Source organism: Netta rufina (assembly GCF_964035555.1).
Source record: "Netta rufina genome assembly, chromosome: 1".
NCBI lineage: Eukaryota > Metazoa > Chordata > Aves > Anseriformes > Anatidae > Netta > Netta rufina.
In genome coordinates, this window is record NC_140123.1 from 56,045,301 (window position 1) to 56,063,530 (window position 18,230).

Sequence of the window (18,230 nt, forward strand, 5' to 3'; positions counted from 1 at the left end):
GGAAGCTAATGATCAGGTAAATGAAGATGAAGTGCATTAGTGTAAGGATGAAGGTGCAAGGACCTTGGGGAAGAGCTTATCAAAATTTCATGGGGGTTATTTGAATATTTGACAATTTATTTGTGCAGTTGCAAGCAATATTTAAAACTACTGAAGGATACTTCTGCAACAGTCTATTTTACATGTCCTTTGTTAATACCGCTTCTAGCGAGAGGGTCAGCTCTAGGGTTGCGGACATCAGACTCTCCAGTCTAAAAACTGGAAACTCCTTATGACTTTAATAAAATCTGTGTAGTGAATTTCTAGGTAATTTATAGCAAATTTGAGTTGAATGGTGTTAGGAATTCTAGCGTCCATTGAAAAGATTGGGTTTTCCAGTGACACGTCCCTCTTAGTTTTAAAGGGTGAAGATGACCATAACTTAGTTCACATATCTTTGACCCGACTGTTTTATGTCCATAAAGTATTCTAACATTTTTTGTACATATATTACAAGGTCCATATTCTAAGATAATTACGTAACTGGTAACAGGTTCCTGACACCATAAGTGTTTCTTGGTGCAGGTTTTGAAAATATAATGCATGGGTCATTACTGAAATATTGTTAACCTTGAAAAAGAAAACAAAAAAAGTCTCCTTAGGTGTGTTCAGCTATGGTGGTACTGTAAGTGTTGCTTAATGCCCAGACCAGCAGAGTGTAATTCTTTCCCTGTATTAAGCATAGCCAGCAGTAAGTGGTCTGGGGGTTTCGGTAGTTAACTTTATCACATGATTAGTTATTGTTAATTTTAATTAACTGATTGAAAAGCTCTCTGTTTCACATGCTTGCTTTTCAATTATTAAAATGCTAATTTACTCGTTGCCATTTATCAGTACACTTGTAGTAGCAATATGCCAGTCTTCCAGATACCTCCAAGAATAACATACCCGTGGCCGTGGACAAAGTTTTGTGATTAAAGCCTCATGGTAAAGCTGCTCTTTAGGCTAGCTTTATGTACACAGCTTTCTTCTCTTTATTTCATTTTCTTGAGTTCTTTTTCTCCCTCTTCTTTGGCGAAAATGAGTGGGCTAGAATCCCTGGCAGGAATTTGTCCGTATTAATATGGCTCATCAGAGACATTATATTTAATTGGAGAGCCTGTGGTATAGTCGCAGGAGGCCGAAGGGAATTATTTAGCATTAGCAATGGCTCGTCTGGGAGTTGTGCGCTAATCAAGGAGCTTGTGTGTTAACTGTAGGGATGATGGGAGTTATGACGATTATGACATGTGAGCACATGTCTGTATGAGAACTGGACAGGCAATGAGTTAATCAAGAAATATATTAAATGGCTCCCATGCTGCTTCATTATTACTCCGTAGAGGGTCTGTCAGATTGTGTACTTTAACCAAGGGTGTGTGTGTATTATAAAATCCAACAAATAGATGTCTTTACAGGTAAAGTAAATACCCTGGTTTTAACAAAAGAAAAACCTTTTCTGCATATTTTTAAGTGGATGTGGGCTTTTAAGCTCGGTGTTGAAAATAAATAAGTGAATACTTGGTCTGATAAATGCATTTAAACACTTTAATTGTTCCTCTCCAATCTGCTCTTTTTGTATTTTTATCAAATGCCTGCTTTCAGCGAACGTGAATTATTTCCTACTTAAGATCTTAAAAACATCTGGTTGAATCTTTCATGTAATTTAAAAAAAAAATAGCTTACCAAAATGTATTGTTAACACTTAGCATTTATGTTTTTTAAAGCTAATTGTTTTTCATCATCAGGATGATACATACCTTGCAAATTTTAAACAAACAAACAAACCCCCAAACCCTAAAATGTAATGCATGTTTACGTGCCAGGTAGGCCCATCCTTTGCACAGCGTGGTTAGAGGCATCCAGTTCTAATCTATCATAGAATTATTGGTGATGCTGGGAGGGGAAAAAATCATGTTTTAAGGAAATGAAACTAATAAATTGAGTTCACTTAAAAAAATCAAACAGTTGCATAAACCCAGAAACCAAGTGGATTGTATCTGTAGGCAGGCTCATCCCACAGCTGCTGGCTAGGTGAGCACGTGCACTTTTCCTGCTATGGTAAGCACAGCCAAATTTGATAAAACTTTCTACCAAACTGTGACCTTCATGTATTAACTTAATTAAAGCAGCATCATGGCTAGTACCCAAAGTGTTAACCTGTAGGAGGTTGTTATTGAAATCCATTATCTGTGGAGTCAGTATTAGTGGTCAGCAGCATCAGAAGTAAAACTGCAAGCAAGACCCTCCCTTGGGTGCTGTGAGCTCAGCAGGTTAAACTGTCAAAGCTTCTTAAAGGACTGGTAGTTAAACCCCCTGGAGTTAAAGGTAAACCAATCATTTGCTGTCAGCAGGAAATATGACTTTATTTAGCAGGTTGGAGGGGGAAGAAATGCTAACAGGGAAGAGGATTTAGACAGAAGTGTTGTGTGAGCGTGTCACTGCTATGCAGATTCCATGCAGCTTGGGAGGACTTGCTTAATTCCAGGTGTTTAAAAAAAAATAAATAAGGAATTAATTTATATAGAAATTTACTCCAGTGTATTATAAAACTGTACATGTGGCTGAACTAAACTGTTAAACTTGTGAATATTTCTCTTTTAAGTGAAGAATGCAAAAGTTTATAACTTCCTAAAACGTGGGAACAGTTGTTACCATATAGAAATGGGTTGCTTCTTTCCTTTTGGTTTTGTGGACTGTGTGTAACTTTTCCTGAACCATCCTAAGTATATTTAACACTGACCAAGTGTATTATATTGAAGATCTAAGCATATGTTTATTAAAATATATGCATATGGGCTATGACTACTTGTGATACTGTAGTTGAATTAGTCTGATACTGCCTGTATTTTCTGTTTATCTTTTTAAAGTCTGTTTTCAAAGGTGAAGATCAATAACATTTTACTTCCTGCTTCCTAAATTCTTGCCTCAAAAAAGAAAATCCTGGAAATGATAGCTTGCTATAGATGGGTGTGAAGCAGGTGTAGGAGACCTGACGCTTCTACTGTAGTTTTATTTATTTGGACAGGAACAGTGCTTAAACCCTGGGTGGGGGTGAGCCTCATAGTGGCTTGCGAACTGTGTTCTTTTATGTATCAAGACCTATTTCCTCAATACAGTACACTGTTTTTAGGCTAAATCTGTTGGATGTGCTGAAATAACGTTGTTGTAAGATTAATGGGATACAGTAGAGACTAGGGTTCTGCTGTATTTGAATTACCTTCACATGGTAAAGTGTGCATTATAAGAAAGCATCTGGGAAATGGGAATGTCAGGGAAACTAGTCAATAAACTAAAAAGCTAATTAAAGATCTTCTTGGGGTTGTGGTAAAATAAAATCTCTGCAGTTTGAGATGTAGCTGTTGCAGAATGCTGAGGGATTGAAAAAAAAGGTTTTTGTCATACGTTTGTGTCAGACCATATGAAGTCTGGCATCAGCACCTGTGGCTTGTACAGTGCTGGCATTACCCGAGTAAAAATTTTACTTAGACTGCAGGTTTTGTCTGTTCTTGTCCAGTTTTGGTAAGCCAGCTAGCTGTCTATAGACAGGGCGTGGAACAAACCTCAATTTCAAGTGTGCTGATATTCGCTTATTTACTGGTTTCTCGGTATACGGGTAACACGTTCAGTGTTGTGAAATATAAACACAAATTCTATTGAAGGATGGAAGGGAGATTAGTACAGTGGTCTAATCAGCAATGGTAAATACCTGTTTGCTGTCTAATTTGAGCCTCCTTTACAGAACACGTTTTTCCCATGTAATACTTTATGTGCTTGACTTGAGGGTCTTCTGTGACCACTCTTTCATACTACTATGCAAAATTTCTTCAAGCTTTCTTTGCATACAGGGTTACAAACATTGACAGGCGCTGTTACAGGCTTTTTCATGTAAGCGAGGACTAAGAGTTTGTGGTAGGTGGCAGTTTTAGAACAAAAAGCTGCTCTGTGCTTTCTTGCTGCGTCTGTTATAACAGGTCCAAGTGTCTGTCAAGCAGTTCATAGGAATATGATTATGCTTTGGCACTGGAAACGTTGATTTCTTTCTAGAAGTCTTTTTTTTTTTTTTTTTTTTTTTAATTAAAGAAAAAGGTAAGTCTATTCTGAAAAGCTACATAACAAGCAAGTTTCATGGGATTTCTGGCCTCTACCGTATTCTCTAGGTTTGTAGAGCAAGCATGCTTTGTTCTTTTTCCCCATTACACAACTTTCATGCTCTTCATCTCAGTACCTGCATTTTGCAATCTCAAAGCTGCCTTGTGTTCTTTCAAAATAAGACTTTTGCAGGTAGAAAACTCTGGACAGGTTTTATGTCCTTTTTAAAACAAAACAAACAAAAACCTTTAAACTCTTAGAAGTTGCCTTAGAATGAGATAATTTTAAGTGTCAGAAGAGTAATCTTCCTGTCTCTAATTTTATTGAAGAACTGGTGAAACTTTTTTTTTAAAAGAAATAATTTTGAATAGTCATACCAGTGATTTTTGAATGAAAAAAAGCTCTACTTTTGGTCTTACTTTATGTGTAGAAATAAAAATATTGCATGGACGTGAAGAAAACATGCTGTGTTTTAGAGAACCTTTAATGAGAGTTCCATGATTCCTAAGGTTCTCCACAGTCAACCCCAACCTTTTATTTTGTGAATCTTTGTTTATCAATCATTCGACACTTGAGATCTGGTTTCATGTTATGTCTTACTTTTCACAGAATCCAAAATACTTCTGAAAGAACCAGTTGTGTTCTCCTGGTCACTTACTCATTCGTTGTATTGGATCCAATGATCATGTGGCTGCGAGCTGGTTTAACTTGCTGGTCTAACCAAAGATTGATGGCCCTTCCCCTTAGTTCTCAGCAGCATTGTAACTGCTAGAGCTGAATGTGGAAGGGAATTAGAAATGGAATCATCCTTTGTGTGGCAACTTACAGTTGTCTCGATATAAGCCTCACTTTACACGAGTGAAGTTTCTTAATATGATTCCTCTTGGGCCAGAACTTAGTCCATCTTGTGAAGAACTTAATTTACTGTAGGATTTGTATCTTGTGTTTCTGATGATTTATGTTAATACTCCAAATACTGTTCCAGAATGTGTTCCCTTGAATGTGCACTCATGTCCATAGTTTCCATTGACACATTTCTTTTAAATACAGTTGGGTAGCTGAAATACCAGGTAGCTGTGAATTCCTCTTGCTGTTTCTATTGATTGTTATCTTGACCCTAGGATTAGTTTTGGGGATCCCTGACCTGTTTACCATCTTTAGATGCTGAAAGCAATTTCTGCAGTCTATTTTATGCAGGCAGGCAGATTGGAGATTGGACAGGAACCTCATCTGAATGCCTGTGTACTGCGCTCATCCATCTGATGGACAACTTTAAACCAACAAACTCCAAGATGAAAATCCTGGATTTCAGAAGCATACTACCAGTGCATATGACGTGTTGCTTAGTATGGTTGAACTTAAGCTACTTTTTCTAAATCCCATATGTCTGCTGGTATATCTCACTCAATTAAGAACTATATCTCTACTATGTGAAATTCTGTAAGTGTTGGCTACCCGTGATCCTACTTTCCAGACCTGCTTAACTATTAGTTCTATCTCCCACATGCCTTCCCTAGAAAACAAAGAAACCATCATCAAGTATATTTTGTGGTGAGCTTGTTCTTGGGAGAGGCAGGAGGAGGAAACAGCAAGAGAAAAATCTGTTTTAAGGCTTGCTACTGTGCTTAGAAATCTGAGATTACATTAGGAAAAGATTGAGGTGTAGATGTTTGAAACACAGAGACTACTGAATACACGATAGTGCAGTCCTATTTTGATGATATGACTAAAAACTATTCTTTGTCTAAAACACTTAAAGCTTGGGAACACATATACTGCAAAGATAAAACTCTAGCATGCACATGAGGATAGTGGACTGAGTATGATAATCTGCTCAATTGTGACAGGTGAGGAGACGCTTATTAAATAAGCCTGTTTACCAAAACATCTTTCCAAACAGTTTATCTATGCTCTGAAGTAAAATTCTTCTGTTTCTCCTGCAGACTTGCCTTAGATAATATACTCCATAGTAGAAATAGTCTGTGGAAGTATGCACGCAGTTGCTAGTCTGCAGACAAATTTTTTCATAGCACCGCATAAATGAATAAGGGTGGTTCTGAGTGCTCCCTCTAACCTTTACTTGGCTGAAGAAACGTGGTAATTACAACATCCTGTGAAAGGGAACTATGACTGGAAGGAGATGAGGGGAATGCCTAACTTTTTCAGTTATTCTACCAAAGTAAAATTGGTTGTTCCTAGTTGGTGTTGCCGAAAACATGTGGAAGCTGTGATATGAACCAACTACTTCATTTTGCTAAAATTTCAGAAGCCAACAAATCACTGTTACAGACTACTTAAAATAAAAATGTGCTAGTCTATCACAGTTGGCTTCTAGAGTGTTAAGCATTATTTCCTCAAAAAGAAAGCTTCTTGAAAAGAAGCTAAGCAACCGTTAATTTATGCTTGTTGGTTATATGCAGATAGACTTGATGGGCAAAAGTGTATTTGTTTTAAGAAAATTGAATTCTTCTGAATAGCAGTCTGTAGGGATGAGCTTTCCTAGAAAAGTTTCAGAACACACTATAGAGAGAAACACCGTATCTTCAATTTTCAAGGTCTGGAGAAAAACGAACACAAAACCACCTTGTTTTAATCAGCCTAATTATATTGTCTTCCCACTACATTCAGCTACTCAGGTCTGGCTAAACTTCAGTTCTATGGTTTTAAGGTTATACAAGGCACACTAAATTACTAGTTCCTGGTCTTAATTCTTTCTGGAGGGTAAAACACCAGAACCGTTTGCAGTAAAATTCTTATGCAGAAGCCTTCTTTCCCATCAAGACTTCAAGGTTATTTTTGCGTTTTCTAATGTTACAGAATTCACTTTTATAACTGAGACTATGAACAGATGAGAATCTTTGTGTGTTGAAAAGTGCATGCTCTCAGTCCTTAATTAGAAATGCAACACTTCTTGCCTGGTTGGTGTCTCTTCTTTTAAAGGATGGTTGAGTTCAACCTGGATCCATCCATTTTAATCTTAGTGGCTTCAGAAATCCACAGACCTCGACTACTTAGTGAGGCTATAGCTGCCTCCAAGTTTGGAGCTGTTGGAAAACTGAAGGGCAGGAGGAAGGAGCAGAAGAAAGTGCTAATGTTTTCTCTCTTTTCCACTGTCTGCTAGCCCAGAGTCTGATCCTGTAGATGCTAATGGATGTGTTGGTAGACTGTTTTGAGAGTTGCAGTAGGCTTGGAGGGGACTAAGTAAATATTCCTTGCTAACCCAAATTCTTGAAGTCCACTGAAGAATAACTTCATCTTAATTTCACATAGCTGTAGTTGTGGGCCATCAATAATAATAAACAACAACAACAAAACCCACAGGTTTTTAAATAATTTTGCAGGAAAATCTATTTATACTGACTATAGTTTGTGGTGTTTACTTGTGTAACTTTTTGTTTAGGTTTTTGAAATGCTGAGTTAAAATAAATGTGGAAAATATGTGATATTTATGCTATTAATGGCTTTCACAGTTCTGCTTTTCATGCAGTTTATAAATGTTTCCATTAGTTCACGTTAGGGTTAAATGCCATAATCGTGTGGCAGTATTTCTTTTCAGACAGCGCTTCAAGGACTGTACGAATACTGAACACTTGCTATGTGCACAGATTTGTTGTATTCTTGGTGTATATTTTAGCATGAAGCTGTTAAGAACACTTAGGTCTGAAAGTTGTGTATTTTTGGCAAAGCAGTGAATTTGAACTTTTTTTTTGCGTGTTTATTTTTTTTTTAAAGTTGACCGTTCAGTGCCACGAGCTTTTAGTTGTATTTTGTCTCTCTTTTGGCACTGATGCTGGCAAGATTTGAGGTGTGTGTTTTTTTCTTTCTTTTTTTTTTTTTTTTAGTTACCCTTACAAAGGATTTACTCATTAGCCCTATTTTATGAGTTGAGCTAATTGTGGTTCGTCTTGCTGAGCGGTATTATGCAGTTTGGGTCAATTAAGTGAATCTACTTACACCAGCGGATGTTGTTGCAATGTGTAATATTGATTTGAGCTATAAAAGAAGAAGGACTTGTTTGATTAGACTTCTTTGTCTAAGCAATGCTTGGGATCTTATCTAGTGTACCAAACAGAAGTGTTCCCTTCATTAATTTTTTAAAAATTGTTTCTGAGGTTTGATTAACACTATATATATATAGGTATAACAGTTTCCCTCTCTATAAATTGTGAAACTACAGAACTGGGGAAAATGCACCTTGTACCTCAATAAAACTGTCTCTGCTGTATGAATATCAACTTGTATTGAGACCTAGGGATGAATAGGGTGACCTACTCTGAAAAACTGGGACACCAGGGAATCCCAGACATCTCCCTCCTTGGAGATGGAGGAGTGGGGGGAGTGTGTGTGTGTGTGTGTGTATGTGTTAATTAGGCATTTACACTGAGGTAAATGGCATCTGTCACACGATAAACATCAGAAACTACTGAAGTGTATAAAATCATCTGTGAAAACTGTGCAGGTGATATTAAGCACTTTGTTAGGAAACACATGTAGATATCTTTGTTCCAACACTGGCTCACGTGACAATCAGCCTTTACTTTTTGCAATTAATAGATGAGAATCAATATAAAGCAAATTAGGAGGGAGAGCACTTTTGTCATGTCATGAATCAGATCCATAAGAAAGTAACAAACTCTGGAGTCAGTGAATAATTAAAAATGCTAGGGATCTGTGAATTATTCTGGTGGCTGTCATTACTTTACAGACTGCATATGCACTGGGAATAGTTTTTTTCAGTGCTTTGCGTTAGCATCATGGTGTTCATACATGTGGGCTCTTTTTTCTATTTACATACCAGAAACTCTTTTGTTTAATGCTGGTGGCATGCATGTGCAACTTAACATATAATACAAATTTGAACTAGCAATCTGCAGCACGTAGATGACATGTGGAGAAGGTTACTTTGATCCTACTGCATTAAACCATATCTCTAAAAGTGCTATGTGTATTTTAACTACTAAACTTGTTTTGGATTTCTCTAAATGATTGAGATACAGGCTTCATTAGGAGAATAATTCAGTAAATTCAGACTACGGCTGGGCAAGAGAGCATGCTGCTGTCAAGTGGGTACACTTGCCACTCTCCAGGGTAAAGGAGTCCCAACATAGTTTCAGTAACCTGGTTGCTTACTAGCTGTAGTTCAGTGCAGTCCTTCTAAATTGAGTTGTCTCCTGCAAAGTGGATATTGGGTATTTCTGTCATGTGTAAATCCAACGTTTTGGGTTCTGGGACTATTTCTTTCCTAGGATGTGATGCCAAAACCTGAGTGCAGGCACAATAACTGATTCGTAAATCCAGCTGGAATACCAGAACAATGTACAGAAATGATCTCCAAAATAGTCACTGCCACTGTTACTACCCCACGTTGTGTTTATGCCCCTGAGAGCCACTGTGGCCTGGCATGGTGCTTGGAGCCAACCCTGGACAAAAGTGGCCGGATAATCACCCCTGATGGACTCCTCTCTTTAGGTGCCTATTTGTTGGAAACACGGTGAAGAAACACAAAGCTGTTTCTGTGTAAAGATCTGGCAGGATTAGCAGTTCAGATGCCTTGCCAGGTTCCTGTACCTATGCTAGTTTGGGAAACAAGTGGCCATTTCTGTGCAGTTTGCTTCTGAATTGCTAAGAGTGTTGGACTTGAACTAGTTCTTGGGTCTGCGTGGCCATGAAGAATTGTGTGCACTAAAGTCAAAGTCACTGTGGTGTATCAAATGGTGTCCTGTTGTCGTTGTTCAGCTGTGTGCTGATAAGCCTTTATCTAAAAATAGTTATGCTACTTAAGAGTATTTGTCCTAATAAATACTCTTGGACTCCTTGTTAAATCTGGAGTATTAGTAGTAGTATATTTTTAATAGATTTCCAGGCTGAGGAGACTGTAATGGGATGGTTGGGTGTTCATTACAGATTTGAGTTTAGGCTCCCAGAGGTGTAAGATACAGGGATTCAGATGACTAAATTTAGCCTGTAGTTTTTTTAATTAAGTGGAGGCTATGTAAAATGAGTCAGTAGGTTGTAGTAAATCTCTTATTTCTGTTATTATTACAATGTAAGTAGTCCTTATGAAATACAGTTCCAATACACAACTTCTACAGAAATTAAACTGCTTTATGGAAGTAAGTCTTTTTTTTTTTTTTTTTTTTTTTTTTTTTGTACTCTGTAATGTAACAGGTCCTTTAGTTGCTTGAAATGTGTCTTTTGAGGCACAGGTAGCCCAACATGATGAAAATTTACAGTGTAAACCATTTAGCACTTTTCAGTTTGTCTGCTTTTCCACCCTTTGTTGTTATCCGTTCATGCTTGAGATTGCAGGGTCAATTCTAATATTTATGAAGGGATTGTGTTTCTTCTGAAACCTCCTGAGACTTGCTGCTTTGTTTTGTTGACATTGTTTTTTCTAAACTAAAACAGAAAAGGGAGAAATTACTCTCCTGAAATGTTGGCTTTGGTAAGCTAGGGACAAGTATTGAATACCGAGGGTTGTGTGATTTAAGTCAACCCTTGAATTTGAAAACAAATATATTTGAAATGCTTGAAGAAAGGAAGTTGCTGAATTCTTTGGGCTGTCCAGAAATATTGCATTATTGTAAGCTAGTTTTTGCAGAGAAAAGAATTATGGTGTGAATTGTTATGTGCCACCTGGCAGAAAGCTGAAAGATTCAGCTGTCATTTAGATTCAAGTGATGGCTTTTGTAATGTTTACCTGCTGCTATGGCTGCTCAGTGTATTTACATTTCTACATGTTATACTGTAAGTTCTGTACTGTATTTGTGTTATAGTATTTGTAGTATTCTTCATGAACTGCAGCGCATTGTAAAAGAAAGAAAGTATGTTTAAAAATGGGAACTGTCGTAAAGAGGTGATATCTGCTAAGAAATGGATCTCTGTTTCTGGATTGCGTGTGGGCTGGTTTAATTGTATTTATAATAAGTCAATATGGAAAGATCCACAGAATTAATGTCATTGGAATGTGAAAAACTGGGGATTTTGAGCTAGTGGGGAGAAATGAAGGTTTGTTTCTTGTCTTAAAGAAACTTGCTTCTTGCTCTGGCAGTGTATCAGATAAAGTGACTGTTAAAATTCTGCTGTTTTCTTATATCTGTGTGTGTTGTATATTAGGGTGCACGCAAGGCTGATCTGACAGTGAGCCTGAGAAGGCACTAACAGCTTGCAGTAATGGATATGAAGAGAAATGGATTTGCCAGATTAAAGGGGGATGTGGGAAAGCGTAAGTGTAAGAAAGCGTAAGAAATGCAAAGAGTTGAAATAAAACACTTGAAGGGGAAGAAACTTGTGGAGGAAACGTGCACGAGACTGTTTGGAGTAAATCTAAAAGAAAATCAATGATTTTACAACGTCTCTTATGACTACTTTTGGTGCTAGTAGAACTGCTGGTCTCTGTGTGAGAAGTGTGCGGATGTGGAACTTTTCTCTTGATGCTTAAAAATAATTAACTGCCTTATTTTTAGTCCATTATGTAAGGAAGCTTTTGGTCCCATAAAACATGCATGCTTTAGCTTGAATAATTTTATCTAGACACGTAAAACATGTTGGAAATCAGAACAACTTTAAACATATGAATCAATCATGTAAATAAGGGTATCTAAGGGCCATGCAGTTACTTGCACTTACTGCTCCAGGAAGGATAATCTGCCAAGGTGTTCTTACTATAAAGCATTAAAATCCTGCAGCACGATTGTCTGTGCTAGTGCTTAGGGTTTTTGGTGTAGCTTTGTTTATAATGTGAGGCTAATGCTGCTATGTTAAAATAAAATCACTGCCACTTGAAAGAAGGAATAACTACTCAAATGTGAAATATGTGGTGATTCCAGGAGGCTGTGTGCACTCAGAGCTTCTGAGTTGGCTGTGTATTTGGGTATCTATTTAAAAGATGCTCCCAGAAGAAAACTTCATGTTCTTCCTTGTGTTAGGATTAACTTCTTGAGAAGTACAGAAAAAGTTGGTGAAACTACCTATAAAAGGTGAATGCTTAAAGTGACTCCCTGTGCTTGTTAGATGTTTGTTATACACTACCTGAATATTTATTTTTTATTTTACTACTCAGAATTGTTTGACTACTGATTGTCACTATTTCTAGACGTGATTTTTTTTTTCTGTTCTTGTTTTGTTCTGAGTGAGCTAATAGTGTGTAGGAACTACAGTACTTCCAACCTTAGTATGTTATACTAATAATCTTCATGCTACTTGCAAGTAAAATTCCTGTTCATAAACTAAAACTATTTTAAACTTCATATATGTTGAGATTCACTTTATAAATCAACATCCTTTAAATTATGTTCTGTATAGCATGTTGAAGATGATGTAAAGTCTTTCATAAAAATAACAGCTTTAAAATTGGTAAGCATTGAAATGTCAAGCTGTATAGTGACAAGCCTTATTAACGCATAGTTACTACAAATCTTACACAGTTTAAACAATGGCAGGCTTCCTTAAATACGTGCTGGAAGGGAGCTTACAAAAGGAAAGCAAAATGGGAAACTGCTTTTTGTTTTGTGGGTCCGTGTGTATCTTGATTTGTTTGGAAACGTATAGGTAAAAGAATTCTGAACTCCGAAAACATGTTGAAGAGCAACCTAACTGAAGTTTTGTAACTTGTATTCCCTGAGTGCGTGAATGAGTTCTCATTTTCTTCAAACCTAGCTGTTTTATTATTCCTGGTAAAAATATTTATCGCTCTTGTGTAGTTTAGAACTGTCTAAAAAAATGTTTGACAAATGCATATAAATGAGGATACAATGGATCAGGAATCAAACATGAGCCTGCTTAAATAATTCTCAAGATTTTCTGGTTCACGTGTAGTGATATTGAACTCTTTAGTCATAGGCTTTAATTTGTGCATGGTGCTGACCTGATGCTGTGCAGGGACACTCACTGCATCCCTTCATTCAATTCACTCTAATTATCCCCAACTTCCTGGGGAGCCTGCTTAGAACTGGTCATGAATGTTTGTTATTAAGTATTAAGATATTAGACTACCCTGGTTACATGTAACAAAGTACTTTTTAGACTGAATTTACATATAGATGATCAGTATAGGAAGCTGAAATTGTATTTGTCGTGATTTTATTTGACCAAATTCAAAATAATATATTGGAATAAAACATTTGACAGCGACTTAAGGTCGGAGTTAAATGAGATCTAATGTTATTGTGTGAGTTCCTGTACGTCGATGTTGGCAATTTCAGCGTGTGTTTTAGAGTGGTTACGGTATGTAAATCACCCTTGAAACAATCAGATTTGTGTGCATATTTCAGGATGATGGTAATTATTTTTGCTGGGAGCATCTGTTAATGCAGAATATTCCCTCCTCAGGTTCACGTGAAAATGGCGGACGAAGCTGTCTGTGTTGGCCCAGCTCCCACCAGCAAAAGCTACCTCAACATGGATGCCATCATGGAAGTCATTAAGAAAACCAGGGCCCAAGCTGTGAGTCTGAATGAGTCTATCTGCTGCAGCTGTTTCATATATAGAAAGCAGAAAAGCCAGAGTTTGTATTTTTTTTAAAGGTGTGTGGGGGGGAAGTGATTGAATATGCTATTCCAGTTAGTTCATGTCACATGAGTTAAATGTGTCCGAAATCGCTACTGGAAATCAAAGGCTTTGTAGCATCTGGCAGCACTGGTCGCTGATCCTGCAGGTGGCTGCTGGATTCAGCTTTCACACCAGGGAGCAGCTTCAGTTCATTTCCAAATTTGCTAGGGGAAAAAAAAAAATCCCAATTAGTTTTGAGCGCTAACCCTTTATATGCCATAATGGCTTTTTGAATGTTTTACAAGTGTGTCCAAAAAAAGGCTCCTTCTTAAACTTGGTTTGAATCAGTTTTTGACTTGTATACACGTGGTACTTACAAGATGCTGCATTCTGTAATTGCTTGTTTTAGGATGTTTACAAAATGCACTTCAGCCCTTATTTATACATGTGAGCTATTCTGCCTTTCTCCTTCCAAACTAGCCAGGGATTCAAAGCTTACCAGGGATCAGTTGGAAAAACTAATGTGTAGTCATGTTCACATGTCCAATGTTCTTTGTTCTGACAATGAAACAAATGTGTTATTCAGAGCTACTGTAGACAGCATTTTTAAAGTAAAATTTGATGGATGTATTTGAGCAACACTAATTACAATCCTGATCCAAACCATTTCAGGGTAATTCCTTTCAAAGGAGATGTTTGATATGGTGCTTTTAGGGATCCAAAACTTCCTTATAAAGAAAATGACTCCTATTTCCTTCCCTCAGAGTTTCTGAAAGTAGATTGCAGTTGTTTACACTCTTTAAAAGAGGGTGGTAAAATGGCTTGTACTTTGTCTCTTGAAGTATATCAGATGAAGAATCTTACGAGTTGCAGAAAGAAAACTTTTCCACCACACTCACATCAAGTAATTATACAGGGTTTATACTGGGGCGTGAATAGCAAACTGGGCACATAAGGATGCATCACTTATACTAATGAGACAGTAAATGCTGTTCTCCAGCAAGGGTCGCTAGAGGTAGGAGGCTCATGACTGTGGACCTTAGGAGTGCTGTTGTGAACAGAGCTAAAATGTATTTTGGGGTGAAGAGTGCTTCACAGTGGTTATTGAGAAGAGTGTGGATGAGTATAGAGGTAGAAGTCTGCACTGATGTAAATGTGGCAAAATGGACTTAAAAAGAGCAAAAGAACAAAGTGAGCACGTCAGTCTCTGCAAACAGCATCTGTCTCTGTAGTCAAGTAAGCAATACTTGTTTCAGAAAATTAAGTTCAACCAGTAAATTTTTACAGCTTTACTTAAGACAGCTAAATCAATGTGTTATGACAGCTTCTTAAGTTATTCAACTAATTTAAATGCTTACTGGTCTGTTTCACCTTCCCTGGTATCTAAAATGTGTTAGCAAATTTGGTGTCTGGTTCCAGAAGTCAATCAACTTAAACTTCTTTGTTTTATTTTTACAGGTACACCCAGGATACGGATTTCTTTCAGAAAATAAAGAATTTGCTAGACGTTTGGTAAGTTGTTTTCGTTTGCTTGGCTGCAAAGTATGCACTAGGTGGTATATATTCATTTCAAGCCATCTGAGGAATCAATACACCAATTCAGGGCAGATTTCAAGGATATTTTAAGGGTGTAGTTGCAGTCTATTTTCTTTTGGGAAAAGGGGAGGTGCTTCTTTGTAAGAGTGATACTAAGGACATAGGAACTTCTCAGCTTTCTTGCTTGTGCTTGTACTGTTTGTGGCTGCTCTGTAAAACTGGGTCACTGAAATGATCTAAGTTGAAAGTATCTGTTTTTTAAATGATCATTTTGGTGACTCATAGCACAGCTGGTGAACAGCTGTATCAGCAGCCCTGAAAAGGTGCCGAACTGCACTTTCAGCATAGAAATAGAAAGCTGTTTAAAAACTGGCTTCTGTGCTGGAAGTCATGTATTGTAGAACTGCATCCCCTGAAAGGACCAAAAGTGAGTTGAGGGTGGTGTTTTCACTTCGCATCTGAATCTATAAAAAATTCTTCTTTTGCAATCTCCTTACTTCTGTGGGGTTTTTGTGTATCACAGAAACTGATACGTGGCTTTTTTTTTTTTTTTTTTTACTGACTTCCTCTGAACCCTGTCGCTCATGAAATGCTGGAAAAATTTTAATTTGTTATTTTTTTTACAGGCAGTAAGAGAAATTTGTTACTGTTTTCAAGAGTCATTTATACCTTTTTTTTTTTTTTTTTGGTTCAGTGTAGAAACAGATGAGGAATGTGCTTCTGTAAAATCTCTTCTGTTTTTAACATTAATAGAATAGCTCTTGTTTCTGCATCTTCCTTTATGTCCCTTTTGGCTCAAGTTCTAATTGTAGTATAGACTGTTACAATTCAGTTAGTTCTTTGGTGATAATACCACCCACTCACCAAGGAAAATATTTGGGAATGAACTCTGATTTTTATGCTTCTTAGCTGCCATGCTTCTTAAAAGCCACCAGATAAAAACAAATGCAAGTTCTGTGTGATACTGAACGTGTCCTGCTGGTTGCTGAGTGGTGGTGGTATTCTGTTAAAGTTGAAAGGAATTCTAAACAGTTGGCACTCGCTGGGTTTTACCAAATCTAGGGTAATCTCTTGCATGTTATTTTTATGTAGTTTAGAGGCTTTTTCTGTTCTGCTTCCTGTATCAGAGCCTCTTCTTAGAGGGAAGATTCCTGGTTTAATTTATAACAAATTATGTTCCTGCTGGATTGCACCAGCACAATAACTGGCTTTAGTTGGCAGTTCCTGTAAAAAAAATAATGAATGAAACGGAAGTACTTGATCATGCTATTATGTGGTATATTTTGCTGCCAAACTTTGAAATTTGATAGTTCTTACTCCAAACTGGGCATGCGTCCTAGTAATCTGGTTATTATTTGGTGATGTAAATTACAATATTGATGACATGACAATCTGGAACAATTTTTTTTGGCGGGATTAAGTAGAAATGAAGGAAGAACAAACATTCCTGGAGATCCCCTCCCCCTTCCTTCTCATCTTTTCACTCAAATGCTTTAATAGTGAATTCCTGAAATAACGTGGTCACTAGAAACGTGTTCAATTTGGGTTGGTGCTACCGCCTTAAAGTAGCTTTTAATTGAATTTCACAAACCTGGTGTGTTCTGTTCCCTAAAAATATAGTAAAAACAAGTTCTGCTTTGCTTTCTCAAAAGTCTCAATTAAGTCATAATCATGCGTCCGTTCATGTCAGAGGATCTAGAATATCGAAACCCTAGTGAGAATTGGTGAAATGATGTCTTCTTATCACTGAGGACTACTACTTTTCTTTTTTCCAGACAACCTGATTAATGTATTTAGGAGGAAAGCTTGCCTGCTGCTTCTCTTCTTTATTAAAGCCTGTAATAAATGTTACAAAACTGTTATGAAGCTGGCAAGGATGTGCTTTTGTTCTGTTTTCATCTTTCTCCGCACTCCTTTCTTTGCACATATACTATTTTTTTTTTTTTTGAGTTGCTGAAAGTACTGATATACTTGTGAAATCTAGATTTATTTCTTGGTGCCTATCTTGTTTTTAAAGCAAGACTACCTAGATTTGGAAACACAAGTACACTAAATGTTTTAAACTTACCATTTTGTCTGTAAGAGTGGTAATGAGCTCAAAGCAAAGCTTTGTCTTCAATTAACACACAGAGGGTCAGTTCACATGTGATCCTACTGTGCATGATTTGAACAAAGGCATGTCTTTTTGTTCATTATTATCTAAATGATCCATGGAGTAAGTGGACAGCTTTAGACAGTCCCTGTAAAGAATTCAATATATTTAGAGTACTAAAAAATTACCGTTCTTTATTTTTCTTCTCTCTACCCTTAGTGAGAGAAGGGTATTGGGATTCCTCTTTTTAGAATGGAGGACAGCACAAACATGTTTGGGATTTCAGGTAAATGATTTGTTGGCTCCAGAACAAATCTTCTAAAAGGTGATCTGGCATGTTATTCATAGTGATCCAATATGAAAAGCTGGGGCATTCAACCACCTTTCCAGGTGTATCTGCTCTGGTTGCTTTTGATAGCTTAAAGAAAAGGGATCCCCACTGCATTTATATCAAGGAAGTCAGTTAATGAGTTTGTCAAACTGAAGGTTGTTTTCTTGGAAGATAGAGATTTTAGAACAAAATTTCTTGAAAAACTTTTAAGGCTGGTATTTGAGGTGCACTAGTTATGTAGAAGAATAAATTGTGGTTCTGGGCAAGTGAATGTAGTTTCTTTGAACCTTAACTTATCATTTTAATTCAGAAATTTGAGCTGTCCAACTTGGAGCTCTTGCAGTGCTCTAGAAGAAGAATCTATATACATTAGGGTTGTGAAGACCAGTGCATAAGTTGTTGCTTGTAGTTTGTGTGCCAATATATCTGTATGTAAGCAGTTTTTTTTCCCTTTGTGGAGTAAGCACATAGTGTTCAATATTAACCTAAATCTTAAGGTGCAAGAACAGTTTGTTTCTTCACGTTATTAAAAAAATTTGCTAGTGACCTCTGTATTTACGTTAGCTTGCTTAACGTATCCCATTACACAGAATTGATGCAGACCCTCTCTGAGAAGCTCTAACAGTGCTATTGTCTGCAGTAGGCCTTTGAAATTTGGCAAGGGGAAAGCCT

The 18,230-nt window shown here is 37.1% G+C and overlaps 1 protein-coding gene across 1 annotated transcript in view; it reads left to right on the top strand.

The window, feature by feature from the left end:
• The window catches only part of PCCA (propionyl-CoA carboxylase subunit alpha), a 282,975-nt gene that overhangs the window by 28,690 nt on the left and 236,055 nt on the right, over positions 1-18,230 (top strand). Inside the window, exons 5-6 of the mRNA XM_084306585.1 lie at positions 13,441-13,554; positions 15,058-15,111. Coding sequence (XP_084162711.1) covers positions 13,441-13,554; positions 15,058-15,111 — 168 coding nt within the window. The remainder of the gene's footprint in view (positions 1-13,440; positions 13,555-15,057; positions 15,112-18,230) is intronic.